Raw genomic sequence first — 18,681 nt, forward strand, 5'->3', positions numbered from 1 at the left:
GTTGGACTGCCATCAGTATAGACCGTGACCGCAGGTAAGGGTTGTAAACTGATTACAGATTGAAACTGGATAGGAATTTTTTGTGTAATTTGAAGCCGTGGATCTGATGAGGAACGACATGAAATTGTGCCCAAATAAGAGACTAAAGCCCATTGAAGGTCATCAGAAAGTGCAACAGCATTTTCCCATGTGTAAAGTTTAAGAGGCAACGAAATTTCAACCGGATCGATACCTAATAATTGCCTTGATCGTAATCGTGCTTTTTGGATTATTTCTGCTGCTTGCATTGACAAAGTTGTGATAGATGACTTTGGTGTATGGGCTAAGTAAAGCCACTCTATTATATGTGTAGCATTGGAGCCTGACTCCTGAGTGAGTGCAGCAAAAAGTTGGCTTCCATCAAATAAAACAAATAAAATCAGTGGTTTATTCAATATTTGTCGATCCACCCAAATAGCTTTTAACGTTGTAGAAACTAATTCTAGGGATTGCCTTGCCTGTTCCGTTAAAGTAATAATATCTGCAGGTTGACGTCCTTGTTTTAAACATTCAAATAAAGGCCCCATGTCTTGAGTGGTAAGTTTACAATATGGTCGAATCCAATTAATAGAACCCAAGAATTGTTGTAGTTCTACATAAGTTGGCTTCATTGACAAAGTAAGACAGGGCCAGAGTTATTATATACAGGAACAGTAAACGCAAATTTCGGTGCGTCTTGCGCTTGTAACGGTATTGTGAAAAAGCAATCTTTCAGGTCTATAATAGCTAAGGAATAGTCATATGGAATTAAATTTGGATTAGGCGTCCCACATTGTAGCGGACCCATGGGCACAATTAATTTATTTATTTCTCGTAAATCATGTAAGAGCCTCCACTTTCCAGATTTCTTTTTAATCACAAACACTGGGGTGTTATAAGGGCTATTACTTTCTGCTATATGATCAGCTTCCAGTTGCTCCTTTACCAGTTGGTGCAGAGCTTCTAATTTTTCTTTGGGTAAGGGCCATTGTTCTACCCAAATGGGTATGTCTGTCTTCCATTGTAAAGGAAGAGCTGCCTTTTGTTGGCTAATCATTAATAACAATGGTGGTCTGGAATTGCTCCAGTAAATCCCTTCCCCACAGATTTACTGAAATGTCCAAAATACAAGGGCGAATGTGGGCTATACGATCACCATCAAGAGCAACAACTTGTATCCAATCCTTACTCCGTTTTGAATCCTGAGCTCCGCCCACTCCCCACACAGAAGGGGCCACTTCTACTGGCCAAGAGGATGGCCAGTTATGTTCAGCAATTACTGTGACATCTGCCCCAGAATCTATAATACCTTCAAAAAGAACATTGTTTAAACAATACTTACGAACCGGTTTCTCCCTGGTCACTTCTGCCAGTACTGCAGCTACCTGTGGATGGAAAGGATTACCTGAAATACTCACACTCGGCGATTTCGTCCTTGTAGATCCGAATCCACCAGTACGTTTTTGGGAGGAAGTGTTCGATGTGAAAAGACGATATGGCAATAACAATAGTTGCGCAAAAGAATCTCCCTTCTTCAACTGAAGGGGAAGGTGACTCCAATACTGAATATAAATAATTCCCTGATAATCAGAATCAATAACACCAGGTACCACCATTATATTATTCTTGGAAGCAGAGGATCGCGGTAGTACAAGGCCTACGGTGCCTTCTGGTAAAGGGCCAGTGAGTGTGGTAGGCATTAAAAGAACTGCTCCAGGCAAAGGAACATCTTTTGACTCTGCATGTATTAAATCAATTCCAGCGCTTCCTTGAGTAGCAGGGGTGGGTACACTTCCTTGAGATTCGGGGCTGGAAGCCTGCCCCAAGTTCAGTTTCCCTCAATAGGACGGGAAGACACATTGGTATTGGTAGTGGGAGCTGAACGACACTGATTAGCCCAATGATAACCCTTTTTACATTTCGGACAGATCTTCTTTGGCCGGTTTGTAACAGTGCCCCCACCTTTAAATGCTCCTCCGCCAGGAGCCCGACATTCCCTTCTGAAATGACCAGGCTTTTGACAATTAAAACAATTGCCTGTAGGTTTGTTACCCTGTCTTAATGCCCCAGCTAACAATGTCATGGCATGAACATGTGTACCTACCTCTGCACAAGCTTGAATCATGTCTCCCAATTCATATTGAGGTCTATGAATAATGTTTTTCAAAATCTTTTTACAGTCTGTGTTAGAATTCTCGTAAGCTAATTTTAACAATAATTCCCCTTGTGCCTGAGGGTTATCAACCTGCCGTGTCAGAGCCTCTTTCAAACGGTCAACAAACTGAAAATAGGGCTCTGTTGCTTGCTGCCGTACATTCGTAAAAGAACGTAAGGGTTCTTTCCCAGCAGGCACCTTTTTAAATGCTTTCTGTATACACTCAGCAGTTCGATGAAATGCGGCTTCAGGCAATACCCCTTGTTGTGCTATGGTAGCAAAATTACCTGACCCATAAATTTGCTCGGGAATGATATTAGCATCCCCAGCTGCTATAGCAGCATGTCTAAATTCTTGGTCCCAAACTACATATTGCGAAGGAGTCAAAATCATCCTAAAGAGATCCTTCCAATCTTGAGGGATCATGTTATATCCAGTAGCTACTCCTTCCAACATCCCTTGTACATAATTAGCCGTAATCCCATATTCTCTTACTGCCTTATTTATTTCTCTAATAACAGAAAACGGAAGAGCTGTCCAAGTTGCTATGCGATTATTAGCATTATTAGGATCTGGCTGATATGTAACGGGAAAAGCTGAAATTGTACCCTCCCAGTCTCCCATTTCTTCCATAGATAATAATCCTGAGGCTGCAGCCTGAGCTATGGCTGCTTTAACCTTCCCAGTAACCTGTTCTTGTTGGACTGGAGGGCTATATGGAGGAGCATTTACAAATTTCTCAATATCCTTTTCAGGTGTAGGTAAAGAAAGTTGGGGATAAAGAGGAGTTTTCTGGTCAGAATTGGCAAACAGCGATGTCTCTTTTATCCCTAAATGACTAATGGCCTCAGCACACTTTTGCCATAATAAGAGATGGTGAATAGGTGCTCTTGGTTCTTCATGTAATTTTCTCCCTATCTTTATCCAATCTGACTGACGTAGTGATCCTTGCTCTGGATACCATGGACATTGACATTGAATTGTTTTTAACAATGATTCAATGTGAGAACGACTTACAAAAGCTGAGGTATCCTGTTTTAAAATTTTTTGTAGCTCTTGTGCATGAACCTTCTGCTGAGCTGACAATTCCCCCCCCATACTCACGAATGGGAGCTGTACGCTGAGGTGCACCGTTGGCTGATCCTGCCAGTGGGTACGAGGGTGTTTGTTCTGAATCACGTCGGGGTCACCAGATGTAGATATCACGACACAGTGAGACACGGTGAGACCAGAGTTCAATTTCGGAGCCCCCTTCGTAATTCTGGTCTCCGCTTTTATTATTACCTCCGCCTGGAGGCGTGGATTATTTTTTCTCCATAAACAGCCTATGACCTTTAACTATTGTATAACATCACGTACATACATAGGACAACAGCATATCTACGTGGCAATATGCAGGCAGTTATTTAACCACTACAGATGTCAGTATCGTTTACAGCCATAAAGTTAACCACATCCTGTTTTTCCACTGGTCAGATCGCAATGTCTTGAGAGATAGTGTACTGAGAACAGCAGCGTGGTTTGCCAACGTATGCTGTTCATTCAGTCCACCCCACACCCTCCAGAAAACTGTTTCCGGGCAGCTATATAAACAGCTAGATTTGAATCCTGAGTATGAAGCCTGTGTCTCATATTATTATTTTATATGACACACATCAATGCCCTTTTGTTTGATAATACAGTAACTATTTTATACAAGTGATCTACACATAGTATAAGGGTGGTTATGCTCGATATATCTAGTTATGTGTGTGTACACACAGTATAATGTTATACTATACACACACATGTAGTTAAGGTTATATATGTATGTAACGCCCTGCCCCTCACACCTTAGTCTTGTTCCTTTCCACCACCCATCCCAACTCCTCTCCTTCCCTCGCCTCGTTTTCGCGCCTGCCAACCTCCTCACAAAATGGCGGCGCCCGGCTCGCGGCGCTCCCTTTTTTTCCCGCCAAATGAGGGGGAGGAACCAGTCGCCCCCTTTGCCAGCCCGCCCATCCATCCATCCATCCATCCATCCTCCGCCTCGAGCCGTTCGGGGTCAGGCGCGTGGGCGGTCCCAGCCGGCGAGCAAGGGCGTGGCTGGCGAATCTGGCGCGTGGAGAAGAAGGGGGAAGGGGAGGAAAAAAGGGAGGGGAGGGAGCGGGTGCGAGGCGACGGGTAAAGCAGTGGGGCTGCTTCTGCCTGCGCCGCCCCCCACCCTAATCGGCGCCCGCCAGCGCCTGCTCTTTCTATCGCTTTCGTTTCCCTTCCTCAGGAAGGGCTCCCCCCCCATTAGGTGCAGGTGCAACCGCCTCCTTCCTCCCTTCCCCTCAAACAGGCAACTCTGTTCCCACCCCTCGCCCCAGTGAGGAGCAAGCCCCACCCACCAAGGGAGGCAGCATCTCCCTCTGCTTCTCCCCTCCCCATATCACAGGGAGGTGCAACCATCTCCCCAGTAGGGTATGGAGCAATCCCTCCCCTTGCCTCTGTTGGTTTAGGGTTAAACACGCCACCGCATCGCCGTTTAACACCTCCCTCGCCCCCCCTTTTTTATGGGCAATAGGAGCCTTCCCTTCAAACCGTGGTAAGGGGCTGGCCTTTCTCCATTTCCTCTCTCTCTTCCAAGCAGGGTAGGCGCAACTCTTGTTCCCAGTTGTGGTAGCACCAACAACCCTCTCCTCCCCCATAAGGATTTGTGCAAATAGCTCTTTTTGAGTCACCAGCAATTGCTCCTCCGGCAGGAGAAGGGCCTAGCCTATCTCTTTAAGCGAAAGAGGGGGCAATTGCAAATCCTTCATGGGGGGCACTGCAACCCTCAAATTGGTAGGGGGAAAGGGGGCAGTCAGACTAATGGGGGCTGGCGAACGTGTCGCTCCCCTCCCCCCTTTAACTGCTCAGAATTGTGGGGCAGCCAGTTGGGTGGCTTCCTGAAAAAAGTTTCCAGTTTTTCCAGGCTTGCCTTAAGGTTTGATCTGTAGAGAGAATGGAGCCCAGGCACGGCTGGAAAGATAATCCGATACGTATTTTTTTTTAATGTGTATAGAATATTAGGTGTCTGTCCTTAATAGGGCTAAATAAATATTTAAAATATCGCTAGTTTTTAGGTTTTTATAGGCACCTGTTCCTTGAGGATTTTTCCTGTAGCAAAGCATATTCTAAGGAGAGACAAAACTCTTCCTTAAACAGGAATGTGGCTATCTATCCTCTGTTGTATATTTCTTTGTGGTTTAGATTAATGGTTTTATTTTAGTGCCCACTGGTGTCGCTTGGCCATAGTGGTGTTGATATTTTTATTTTAAAATTTTATGTTGGCTTTTTTAAAAAAATAACAATTTCCAAGGTGACTAACAGAAGCAAAATTAAAAGCAATCACAGATTTACCCCAAGTTTTTTTTTACTTTAATCAGGGTTTTGCATCATTTGCTCAAACCTGTAGTGTCTGGTATTGAAGGCTCAAGATGGATAAAGAGATAAGGCTGGAATCCTAACCGTACTTACTTGAGTAGTAAGTCCAATTTAATTCAGTGGGGCTTCTGAGAAGACATGATTTAAGATTGTGCTGTAAGGCTGCAGTCTTGCGCATGCTCACATGGGAGTAAGCCCCATTAAATATAGTAAGACTTGCTTCTGGTGCATATAGGATGGCACTGTTAAGTAAAATTGGAAAATTGTATTGAAAATCAACATAAATAGGTTACAAACAATAAAAATTATGGCTGTCAACCAAATGAAGGATTTTAATTAAGCTGCCTTTTAAACAATCAAGCAATGAATTCATTTATTTATTCCAAAACCAGTTTAGGTGCCCATTTTATCTTGAAGGAAGCACAAAACAATGTATAGTTCAAGAGAAGGTAGTGCTCTTAGAAGGAAAGCCAATCCTTAATATTCTTTTCCTTCTATGTGTTTACTTTTTTGTTTCAAATGATCTTTTCTAAGTTTATCTCAGCCTCAAAGGCAGCTCAAACATAAAAATCTCACACAACTTCCAAAAGATGCTGAGGCTTGGGCAAATTTCCTGGATTGGGGTGGGGAGACATTTCATAATTGTGGGACAGCCAGCAAGAGAATCAAAATGTATTTGGTATTTATGAATGGAATTATGAAGCCCATTCCCCTTTCATTTTACTAGGAAATAAATATTTTTTATCATTAATAAGATCTTATCACTTGAAAGTGACCTAAAAATACCTGCATGGCAAAATTCTGGTTGCCATATAAGTATGTCAAGTTTTTATTCTCCCTCCTGCACTGCTATCAATTGGCTGCTTATTTTTTCCAGTGATTGCCAATGAATATTTTTCCACTTTTTTAATCCTGCGGAATTAACATATCTCCCTGGCATGCACCTTGGTTTTCTGCTCTGGAATACAGATAGCTTGTTTTACCACACAAGTTTAATTAAAAAGTGTGTGCTTTTCAGTATTATAGCAAAATATGTTGCTGCCCAACACTCACTGTAAAAATAGCATACCCTTATTTGTTAGAAAGTGGGCAGAAGGATTTTAAAGATGATTTGTACACATTTATTTATTTATTTACAAAAAAAGTTTGAGTTGCTTCTGTTGATAGACAGTATGCAAATTAAATACTGAATGTTGTTCAAAGTGGATATGAATTGAAGTTCTCTTTATTCATTTTATCCTAAGGGTATATTCTTCCCTGAGTTCTCCCAAAATGTGTTCTATGGCCTAAGAATACTGGACTTGCAGGATTTTGAACAGTAGCCACTGATCTCCATTATCATTGCAAAGACAGAAAGTGCTGATGAGCTTTGCTTTATTGCTAGTGAGCAACATCTATAAGTTGATATTTAGACTAAAGTGTTTGCAGAATAGGAGAGAAGTATTGATGAACCTTGCTCCCCAAACATCATGAATCTCCATGTGTAATTTGGTATATGTAAGTTATTGTTCCTTTTATTTGCAAAATTTACAATATTTACATCTCTGTTGAACAGAGTGTGGTCACATACTATAGTATATTACTCATGCATGCACACTTTTAAAATATTTGAATATTCATTTATCTATGGAGATATTTATATTGTTCTTAAGGCCTAGGCCTTCACAAAGTGGCTTGTGATATAATACAACACAAGTATGTTACAAACAGTAAAAATCCAATAGAAACCTAAAATAACAAGCGTGTATTCAGACAGCAAAATACCAGCAAAAAGGATCTAGAGAGCCACACAGCATAACTTAAACAGCAACAGAACCATATTTTTTCTGGGATGGGGTAAGGAAAAGTATGTAACTGCTTGCAGAATATAAGTAAAAAGGGAGCTGATCTAAACTCTTGGAGCATTGAGTTATGGGTTAGGGTTATGGTTTAGCATCAACTAGTGTTCTGTTGCACGTTTTGAAAATCATGGCCTCTTTGCTCCTCCCTCAGTCCTGCTGTTGCCACTGTGCTATCAGGAGCTAAAATATGGTTTGGCTTAGCATTGCATGTGAACCTGGGCTCGTGGTTTGTCTTGATCCAAACAAATCACAAACTAGCCATGATTTATTCTTGACTTACTGCTTGTGTTTTGTTTGGAGGAGATGTCAGACCCGTGTATTTAAAAACATAGACCAGTGGGATTCCATTGATAATGTTTTAAGCCTTCTACTATTAGCCAAGACTCGATTGAACAGATATTCACCAAAGAGTAGTCCCTGAACCTGTTTCCAGTGCTGTGGCTCAATCCCCTGAAAGTAGTCAAAGTAATGATTAATGAGGGAGCCTTTCAACATGCACAGAGACCTTTACGATGAGTAATCCTTAACGATGAATAATCACAACCACATTTTGGAGTAGAGTAGGGGCTTCTAGATTAGTTCAAGCTCTCACACTGTTTATTAGAAAATAGACACAATCAGTATTAAACAACTGAGGTTTTAAGAAAGTTTCCACTTACTAAAATAATGCTGCAGAAAATGAATGTGTATTCTTAAGCATGTCCATGGATTAAACTTTGGTAACACCAATTAAAAGTGGTTACAAGCTAAAGCTTTAGAGTACAATCCGGTACACTTGTACTCAGAAGTAAGCCCTGCTGAGTTTAATGGGACTTAATTCCAGGCAAGTATGTGTAGGATTGTAGATGAATTTACCAATTAAAGCCTGCAGCCCTATTTTGTAAACATATATATGTTAGTAAAAAGGAAATGTGAATAGATGGGTCTCATCAGTCAGTATACATTGACACACAGTGGCTTAAGTAGGCCAATACATTCAGCTGACCTTGGTTTTTGTGTTTGCAATCAGAACACAGAAACTGGTTCTGGTTGAAACACAATCTAGGTATGTTTATGTTGAGTCTTACCTGATATTACCTGGTTTACATTTGGGCTAGTGGATGAGCCCTTGGTAGTGCTCTGACTTGTGCGTGTCTGTGATTTTTCACACTGCTTGACAGTTGTGACTTAGGCTCACAACTGCTATTTACCATTTCTGTTTCAATCTTTTATTTAGGAATCTTAACCCAACATTCACACACAGAAGGTGGTTGAATATGGACCACTACCACCTCAGTGATGAAAGTTCACTCCACTCTGAGATGCAGCTTCATGAGTTTTCAGGGAATCAGGCTTTAGACTGTAGTGATACTTTCAGCCATGATCTGTGTCCAGATATGAGAGACATGATTTATTCAGGATTGAGCAACCTGGATATGGATCCCAGCTTGTCAGCAACAAATATGAATAATGACTCTTTGGAGGACAGTCTGGACACCCTGTCTTTGTATTCAGTGAAAGACTGTGATTCTGCTAAACTCCTTGATGATTGTGACCCAGACTCACGACCACTCTTGCATGGTGAGTAAGCCTGGTTACAGTTGTAAATAGCTGATGTGTCAAAGTGTGTAAGGCAGGGATGGAAAAATTGCCCCTCCAGATTTTGGTTGGATTTCAATTTTCGTTGGCCTCAGCAAGCATGGTCAATGGTCAGGAGTTATGGGAGCTGTAGTCCAACATCATCTGGAGGACCATGCCTGTTGTAAGGCATTGACCTAAATAGAATCTGGGAAATTTTGGTGCTAATCAAATAATTATTGATTGGTGTGGGTGGTCCATCTATGTACTAAAACAAGTTTTTGTTGTCAATGCCCTTCTACCCTGCAATGAAAATGTAAGTCTTGTGGTTTATGCTAATGATGTGGGTATCCTGGAAAATTTTGAACATTTTCCTGTACTCTAAATAGATTGGGATTTGCTTTAGGATGTTGTAGGATGTACACCTATGCACACATTTGGAAGAAGTGTTGTTTTGTGTGAAGTACTCAAATTTACTGCTGATAATACAGTTATAGTTAAAAGTTTTACAGCATGGAATTATACAGCTTGTTGGTTTTGCTTTTATTTCATTTTAAGGTGGTTTTTATATTTGCTTTGCATTTTGCTGTTTAGCTGCCCTGAGAATGCAGGATGGATCAAGTTACAAAGTGTCATAAAATTTATATCCAACTTGACATGATATCAACACTGGAATAAAAGTATAGTATTGGGAAAGGAAATTTAAACAAGAAAAATATTTAAACATTAGTACAGTTTAAAAAGCCTTTGCACTTTGTGTGGTTGATTTAATAATAATGACATGGGATGTTTCCCCCTGAAAGAATCTTGGGAGTGAGGAGGGAATTGGGCTTTTGGGGCTTGAGTCCTCCTTGAAGCTCTCCCTCCCAACCTGTTATGGTGAAGGGGCTACCCTGTTGCTGCTAAAATTAATCTTTTTCTGCAAAGAACCAGCACGCAGGAGAAGCCACAGTTAATGAACCTGGTGGCTCCTCATGTTGGCTGAGAAAAGAGTGATTTTGCTTATTGTTTCTGCTCAACCAGCATAATTCCCCCAGAGAATACCAAGCCCAGAGCTAGTAAGTGCACCCTACCCTCTGCTGCCAGGAGCATTCCCCCAGTAGCTGATGGAGCTGTGCATGTGAAACCCAGGATTAGTTTGGAGAGGGGATATTTTTCTGGGATGGCAGGGATTAATTAAGCTTCCAAATGTGCCATTGAGGGTATTGCTGCTCTGAAAATATAGGGAATAACACATGGCATTTATATGTCACTAATTATTTTTTAAACCCCAACTTTATAAGGTAGGTCAGTATTATTATTCCTGTATTGCCGATGAGGAAGGGCACGGGGATTGAGAGGAAAGCGGCTTGCCTAATGATACCTGATAGGTTTGTGACTAAGGTGAAATATGAACTAGATGCTTCTTAGCTCACACTCTTGCTGACTGCACAACACCAGGTGCTGTGTAAGTGAGCTAAAATTTGTTTTTATTCATATAGAATTGGGGCTTCCTGCCCCTTCAGCACCAAAAGAAGTGGAACAAGGAGGCAGATCCAGTTCTGGCAGTGGAAAGAGAGGAAAGCACCAGCAAAGCTCCCCTCAAGCTCCTTTCCTGGATTGCAGCCTCTGTGGGAAGGTTTTCAGTAGCACCAGCTCTCTCAGCAAACACTACGTGACTCACAGCCAGGAACGGAAACACGTCTGTAAGATCTGCAGCAAAGCGTTTAAGCGGCAGGACCACTTGTATGTATTTGTTTGCCAATAAAACTGAGTTAAATGTATAGAAACGGTTTCTGCTACTGTAGAGATCTGGCTGGCTCCAGTTTGGCTAGTGCCAGGTACAGATGCACACAGACATAGTATTCCTTAGTAATGTGTGACATAATCTGCCCCCAGTTAAGTAAATGGCAAAACTGCTAATGGAGTTGCTTTAGATTCATCATGTGAATGCGCAGCTCTGTAGTGTAGTAAGCTTTTGGTTTCATAGAATATTAATCCAGGCAGGATTCCAGTGATGCAGGGGCTAAAAATAAAAAGAAGTGGAATTGTGAGAGGTCTTTGGCACCCCTTTTCCTCTGGGCACAGGACAAAATTAAGTCTTCCTTTGCAGTAACCATAGTGCCATGTTACTGAGGGGAGTAATGATAATTGTGATTTGCATGAAAACTAAAGGCTTGTAGCCTCCAAGTTGCTGGGGCCAGTTCTCAGTAATAAAGTAAGCCTGTGTCTGTACTGTTGGCATTTCAGACTGGACATGGAGGCTTGTATGATAGAATGCTTCTCCATACAAGAAAACTATTTGCAGACAAAAAGATAGCACATCGAGGAGAAGGCTAGGTTAGAATCCTTTTCCCTGACATCTGATTTTATATGTGGAGGGTTTTTTTAACGGAGGAGCACTCAAATCATGTAAGTGGCTACCTGCAATCTGACGTGACACAAGTGTTGGAGTAGGCAGCTGTTGAGCAAGAGCTGGGAACCAAGAGTTTGGTCATGAATTAGAACTTCTGAAAGATTATGATTGTACATGCAAAGTCCTAGTCTGACTAGGAAGTCTTTCTAGCAGTGGTGGGAAACCTTTGCTCCAGAGGTTGCTGAACTACAACTCCTATCAGCCCCAGCAAGCATGGCCAATACCCAGGGATAGTGGGAGTTCAGTAACATCTGGAGGATGAAAGGTTTCCCACCCCTGTTTTATAGCTCTTCCTGGTGAAGAGAGCCAAATGGAAAACTGGGTGTGTGGAGTCAGTTCAATACATAAGAACTTTTACTGCTAGGGAAATGCTGCAACCAGTAGCTCTGGTGGCTCACTACACAGGGCAGCTGTGTACAGAGCTATAGGTTCTTAGTTGTAGCCATGGCAGCTCCTGACATACAGCGCAGACACAGGTTTATCACCTCCTTAGAACTAATCCTTGGTTTAAATTTGTATGTGAACTTCAGCCTTCTTCATTACTGCAACTCCTGGTCACATACACCTCTGTTCTCTCTCTCTCTCTCTCTCTCTCTCTCTCCCCCCCCTCCCCCTCTCAGGCCACCCTCTCTTCTCATCTGTATTCCTAAGTCTGTTCTTCAAACTCTCCTTCCTTGCGATTCTGTTTGCCCTTCTCCAGAATGAGAGCAGCTTAGCCAACGGTAGCCAGAGGGATAGTCCTAACCGCCCAATCTGTCTGTGATAGAAAAGGCAGCTGAAGTAGTTACTAACAGACGCTTGAGTACTACCACTGAATGTCCTTTAGTGTGTTATAACAACATAGCTGAAAAAAGTGAAGATTTCATTAGCCAAGATGGGAAGTGATTTTACTGGTTCATGATGATAGTACTTAAGTTTAGCCCATCTCTTCTATGTGTTAATCTTTTTTTAAAAAAAATTTAAATCTCAGGAGTGGCCACATGCTAACACACCAAAAAACAAAGCCATTCATTTGCATAGAACAAGGTTGCTATAAGAGTTACTCAGACCATCGGTCATTGCGCCGGCATTACGAAATGCACCATGGCTTGAGGTTGTTAAAGGACGAAGAGGCTTTTGAGGGCTCCACACCTCCTCAAAATTCACGTGTTCAGGTCGGATCTAGTGGCATGAGAACTGCAGAGAGGCTGGCTGTTCACCCAGAATCTCAAGCACCTAATAATTCCCTCCTGCCTAACAGAGACCTGCTGAGGTGCATTGTAAGTAGTTTAGTCAGCCAGAAGCTTCCATCTGCCTCTTCACCCTCAATGGGACAGTCTGAGTCTGACTCTAGGGGATCCCAGCAACCCTGCACCTCTGTCTGTGGTCAGATTTCTTGTGTCCCCACAAGTACTACTGTGCTCACAGAAGCCACTGGCAATAAAGTGATGAAGGAACATTATCCTTGTCAAAAGAAAACAGCCTCTTCCAGTATGTACACCATCATCAATCCTGGGAATGTATCTGTACTTGGACCAGCAGAGAACATTACAAATTTGCCAGACAGACAGCCACATTCAGAACCTCAATTTCCAGTAGAAACTACAGCCCTGGAGTATTGGTCAAACAGTGGTGTACCCCGTTTCCCGTTACTCAGAAGCCAGAAGATTCCTGCCACCTCTCACCAATCAAGTGGCAGCTTCCAGTGGGTCAGAAATGTGCCACCAGCTTGCAGCAAAAGCAAAGGAAATGGTGTTTATGTTGCTCAGATGCCACATGTTGCAGGTCAGGATGTTTCGCAAGGGCTAGTGGGACCTTCCCATGCTTTTGACTCTCTGGTACAGAAATTTGAGCGTCCAGATGTTTTATCATTCTCTCCAGCACTCTTAAAGTCACAAGGGGAGATCCCTGGAGACCTAAATCTCAGTGCCTTTGAAGAGACTTTTAGGCCAGCAACAAGGCTTCCAGATACTCCAAAACATGGTGTGCTACAAAAGGGTGAGGCTACACCGCTTTTTAGGCAGCTCTTTATGAAATCTCAGGAATCCTCCGTGAATCAGGATCAGCTGCGGGTCCAGGGTCACCTCTTCCGAAGGATCACCAAATCTCAGCACATCGTATCCCACACCCAGCTGTTAGCTCCATCACAACTGGCAACTACGGAGACTGACCAGGTGGTAGTGAAACCACTTCAGAGTGTGTTTCAGCAGCAAACAGGTTTGGGCCATCCAGTTCTGGAACCATCTGAAAGTGAAGGGTCTCCCTTGTGCATAAAAAAGCCCTTGTCCCAGTGTCAGAAGGACTTCTTATCTGGCAGTGAGAAAGAAGGGCAACAGCCAGCTACTCCCCCACAGTCCTTTCAGTCACTTTCTATTCCTTCTGCAAGCACAGACAGCATTTCTCATGGTAAGCACGCCAGGACCTTGAAAGACTTCTCCAGCCCTAGCCAGACCGTAATGTATGAAAACACCGCAGGAAACCACACATATGGGAAACCCAGGCAGTTGGAGAATGGCTCTCCCATACTGAGAAAGAAAGAGAAGAGTAAGGCTTATGCCAAAGAATTGTGCAGCAAAGGGCATTCTCGCAGTGGTAGACCTCGCCGGAAGGAGAAGCCAAAGTTCGATGTAGCTTCTGTGGCTTCTCCCAGTCAAGTGGCCATGGCTTCCTTTTCCTTGCCGAGTACCTCATTTGACAGTGGGGCCAGGGTGAAACCAGAGCTGACCATTTTCAACAGGATTCAGGCATGTTCAAACTGTAATATGTTTAAGGGTTTTTTTTAAGTATTTGTAATATTGCAGGGAAAGATAGTGTCTTTCCCTATTGTTTTAGGTCAAGGCAGCTGTTTGTGTACCTATAGCTTCTGGGGTGGAGGGAACTTAACAAGTGTTCTTCATATAGGCCACATTCACACCATGCATTTATTCCACTACTATTCCACTTGAAACAGTCATGGCTTCTCCCAAAGAATCCTGGAAAGGGTTAGTTAATGAAGGTTGCTGAGACATATTAGGAGACCCCTATTCTCCTTGGAGAGCTACAGTTCTCAAGAGTTTTCTGGGAAGAGGGACTAACTGTTAAACCACTCTGACAATTGTAGCTCTGTGACGAAAATAGGGGTCTCCTAACAACTCTCAGCACCCTTCACAAACTACCCATCCCAGGATTATTGGGGGAAAGCCATGACTGTTTAAAGTGGAATAATATTGGAATAAATGTATGCTGTGAATGTGCACATAGTGTTTGCCACTAGTAGCCAGTAACCGATGTTGGCAGAAGCCAGAAATTGGAATTAAGAACTAGAGGACAATCATAATTGGTTTTGCTCACGGGGTGAATTGTGTATAAGTTATGACATTGTCAAATGAGGTCTTTGATCCCCTTCTCTCCCAACATGAATGGCAAGTAGAAGCAGGCTTTTTCCCCGTGTATGCCTCATTTGCTCATTCCCACTGGCCTTGATGTGTGCATGGGAGTGAGTAAAGTTGAGTGTATAAGTGGAAAATTCTGTCAAAGCTATTTGCTGTTCTTTCTGGGAAGACGTGGGTTAAAGAGCCTTTTGCCTATGCCTAGTTTTGGAGAAAATGACTGAGGTACACAATAAAAGTGTGTTGGGGGGATAGGTTTTTCTACAATTGGGGGGGAATGGGAAGCTCCTGAGCACCATATTGGGCTCGGACTGCCAGCTTCCTGTGTCTGGTATAGGCCCTATGTTAGGGTCCAGCTGCAAGTGATGATAAATGCATTATAACCTGTCATTTTAAAAAAAAAAGCTATTGTGGGGGCCATCAATTTTGATCAAGACTGCAACACATGGGGAGGTTTACTTTTACCTTTCCCTCACTAGCTGTGATCTCCATGAAAAATGTCCTCACTCTTGCGCAACAATTAGCAATAGGAAGAAGCTCTCATCGGAACCAAATGGGATATTTTTTCCATCTCACTAATTGTAATGCAGAGGAACTATTATCAGAAGTTGTGGCTCTGAAGGGAAGGGTAAAACCTTTCCTGTGTGCTATGGTCCTAATAAAAATGGAGGGGGAGGAACACTAACTTAAATTTAAAAAGCCAGATGTGACTGGCAATGTCACATTTAGTGTCACATGTAGTTAGTGAAGAAGAAGAGTGAAAAAGTAGATTAGAAAGGCTTTCGATTATTATGATTATTATAAAAGTCTGAAGGCTTTTGAAGATTGTGGAACTCTTTTAAGTGCCTATTTGGAGATGAAAATTATTTGTCTTTTAAAAATATTTAAATGCATTTAACCTTTTTTTAAACATAGGGTGGAAATATCTACAGCATTACTAACGCAGTGAGGGAAGAACACTTTCCCTCTGGATGGTAAGCAGGGAATAGTGACATTGTGACTGCTTAAATTGATGAAAGTTTTTTTTTTAGGCATCCTTGTAGATAATAACAGTGGGGGTCAGTTGCAGGCACTTTTGTTTTTATATTATTTCAGTTGGTCAGTGGTGGGAGTGTCCTAGGATTATCCTTACCAACAAGAGGTTGGTGTATTGAAAATGTGTTGCCTTTTTCTTTGGAACAAAGCAATAGACTGGGGGACGATGACAAGTTTTTACCAATCTCCTAGACTTTGTATCCTCCAGAATTTTCCTGGTAAAATTAAAAAAGAAAAATCACCAAAAAATCCAGTAGTTATCTATCAGCTGCTCCATTTCAAAGAGGCTTTCCTTTTAGTCCTCCAGATCATCGACCTGGTGCTCTCCAGATGGTTTGGACCATAACTCTCAGCAGCCCCAGCTATTTATCAGCTGCTCAGTTTCTCATAAAACTCCAAATATCCATTTACCAGTAATACGTACTACATCAGAGCATTTAAATATAATGGGGAGCTAAATGCATAGATATATTCATGTAGTTAATAAAAATGGATTAGATCATATAATTTGGGATTGAAAACATGAGAGTAAAGAGTATCTAAATCTGCCCCAAACCCAAACTTTTTGTCCCATGCTAGTATAAATGGGCAAGGTATGTGTGTCTATATATTTACTACCTAATTGTGTTCCAGTCATTTTGAGCTGCCCCTAATTGCATGTTTTCTGGAGGAGCCCTATCCTACCTGATGCAGGCATTGGGAAGGATGAACAGAAAGAGAGCGAAATGCCCAGTCTTACTCTTTTAAAAGATAAAACTAATCAGGATTAGGGTGGCAGATAGACAATGTAAACCTATCCATGTCTTATGTCAGAGATGGCTGAGACAACTGTGAAAAGCCAATCAGAGATGCTTATGCTGATGAGAAGTTTCCACATCATGCTAATGAAAGCTGGATAACTACATTTTTCTGCCTTGAAACAAACTTATTAGCACCTACACAAATATAACATAGGGCAGGGATGGGGACTGTCCAGGCCATACTTTCACCCAGTCGCACACCCTTGCCCCATGGCACACTTCTCACTGAGCCTACTTTGCACCCTTCTTGAATGTTTTTGCCTGGCTGGAATGTGTCCTGTGATAATGCTGTTTGCTTGGCTGGCTGGAGGATACAGAGGGGTGTGAAAGTGTGTGTAGAAACTAGCCTACTGTACATAGGTAAAATTTACATGTGTTGCTCTGCACACTATTACTTCTGAGCCTGTCAACTATTGGTGTGTGGCCCCCAGAAGGATTGCCCAGGAGGGAATGTGAAACTTGGGCTGAAAACGGTTCCCCACCCCTGACATAGAGGCAAGCTGGAAGACATTAAACAAACACTTCCTGGGAGGGGAGTTTCAAAGTCAGCTTGTGATATCACGGTCACAAGGCTCTGGTTGATCAAAGAAAGTAAGTACAAAAGTCCCTAAGCAGCTCTCTGGATCCCAGACATTATCACTCAACAGCACTGGAGATTATTACTTATATATGATATTCTGATGGAGTTTGTTTCACTAGTTAGCACAGTTTGCTGCTAAATGTAGGAATTCTTTTCTCAGAAATATGTAAAACAGACTAAAGCAAACAACGTAAATGTGAATGTAATATGGTTTTTGAGGGGTAAATTACAGTGTAACTGGAAATTCAGGCTTCATAATATTACATTTTTTCATCCCTCTTTACCTTAATTTCTACCATCAGTAGTAAGACTGGGGGAGGTCCTGGAGACAGGAATGAGAATGGAAATGGCTTTGTTTGTACGACCTGCAGTCAGCTGTTTTATACTGAGAGGGGCCTGAACAGCCATATGTGTTTCTCTAGTGAACAATGGCAGTCTCCATCAGGGAAGGAAAAACAGCAGGTAAAAGAGAGATTGGACTCTGGTAAATGAATATTTGTTACTACTAATATTAATCACTCTTGTAACACTTATAAGTATGGTGGGTGAAGTGTTCGAATCCTTGCAGTAGCCATAAAGCTCATGAGATGGCCTTGGGCAACTTGACATCTTTTTGCCTAACCTGTTTTACAAGGGGGCATTGCAGATGTAATCCTAGCTTCCTTGTAACTGTGGAAAGAATAGGAGATAGCTGCATTCCACCCTTCTCTGGAGCAAATTTCACTTCCCCCCCTCTAATACAATGGCATCTAATTTTTTTTAAAAAACTACAAAACAGTAATAACAAGGGTTTGTGGGACATTTCAAGTTAATATGTAGTGCCCTCTTGGCTTAGCTGTGGTTAAGGGACACTTTGGACCAGTTTGCATGTTGAAATCTTGGCTTAATGAGCCATATATCCAGGGCTTTGTGCACCCACCTTCTGCCCTCCCCTCTGCTCCCTTTGTGTGACTGGGAAAACAAACCAGGAAGTTACAATTAGCCATAGCTCCCTTGTAATATGCATTCTGGAAACTGTGGTTAATGGTTTCCAAACAAGCCAGGATTTGGAATTTGTGTGAAGGGAGGAAGGAAACGAGAGCAAAAGATGTTGTGTAGGTGCACAAAGGTTGTGCATATCCTGCTGTGTAAACCTTGAATTTGATGCCCTTTGGCACTTACTTTAACCTCAGTAGCCAATAGCCAGGGTTTCTCTTTCATTTGAAAACATGGTTTAATGTAGGTCTGGGTTGCCACAACCACAGTTTTGTGCTGATAGACTCCATCTGGCAGCATCCTGGTGCATTTAATTCCCTTCCTAACTGCAAATATCCTGTTCTACTGTATTCTTTAAACCAGTTGTAAGTTGCATATTTTTTCAGTGGTATCCTGCAGTCTGTGTTGATTCGCTTTGGTTTCTGGCCTTTCCTTTCCAGAAGAAGACTGAATAAGATAACACTTAAATCTGCTTGGGGTTTGTGTATGTGTGGTGGTTTGGTTTTTTTAACTAAGTACTGATAAAGATCCTGTAGGGATGAAAAGTGGCTCTGTGCACATATACCTGCTTTCCAGAACCATGCAGTG

The 18,681-nt window shown here is 42.2% G+C and overlaps 2 protein-coding genes across 18 annotated transcripts in view; one reads left to right on the forward strand and one right to left on the reverse strand.

Annotated features, from left to right (window-relative positions):
- BICRA (BRD4 interacting chromatin remodeling complex associated protein) overlaps nucleotides 1-5,674 on the reverse strand; it is a 130,246-nt gene extending 124,572 nt beyond the window's left edge. The window contains exon 1 of the mRNA XM_061596328.1: nucleotides 5,657-5,674. The gene's annotated coding sequence lies outside the window, so the exon portion shown is untranslated. The remainder of the gene's footprint in view (nucleotides 1-5,656) is intronic.
- Nucleotides 1-18,681, forward strand: part of ZNF541 (zinc finger protein 541) — a 41,197-nt gene that overhangs the window by 3,212 nt on the left and 19,304 nt on the right. For 2 of the 17 annotated variants that reach the window (XM_061596332.1, XM_061596345.1), the window contains exons 1-6: nucleotides 4,129-4,742; nucleotides 8,621-8,964; nucleotides 10,443-10,686; nucleotides 12,327-14,079; nucleotides 15,619-15,677; nucleotides 17,421-17,580. In XM_061596332.1, the coding sequence (XP_061452316.1) occupies nucleotides 4,711-4,742; nucleotides 8,621-8,964; nucleotides 10,443-10,686; nucleotides 12,327-14,079; nucleotides 15,619-15,677; nucleotides 17,421-17,580 (2,592 nt within the window). In that variant the 5' untranslated portion in view covers nucleotides 4,129-4,710. Of the gene's footprint in view, nucleotides 1-4,127; nucleotides 4,789-4,822; nucleotides 4,982-5,565; nucleotides 5,664-6,807; nucleotides 7,061-8,620; nucleotides 8,965-10,442; nucleotides 10,687-12,326; nucleotides 14,080-15,618; nucleotides 15,678-17,420; nucleotides 17,581-18,681 lie in introns of those variants that run through there. The other 15 variants (XM_061596346.1, XM_061596349.1, XM_061596333.1 and 12 more) reach the window with 14 other exon arrangements.

This window comes from Rhineura floridana, chromosome 15 (assembly GCF_030035675.1).
Source record: "Rhineura floridana isolate rRhiFlo1 chromosome 15, rRhiFlo1.hap2, whole genome shotgun sequence".
Classification (NCBI taxonomy): Eukaryota; Metazoa; Chordata; class Lepidosauria; order Squamata; family Rhineuridae; genus Rhineura; species Rhineura floridana.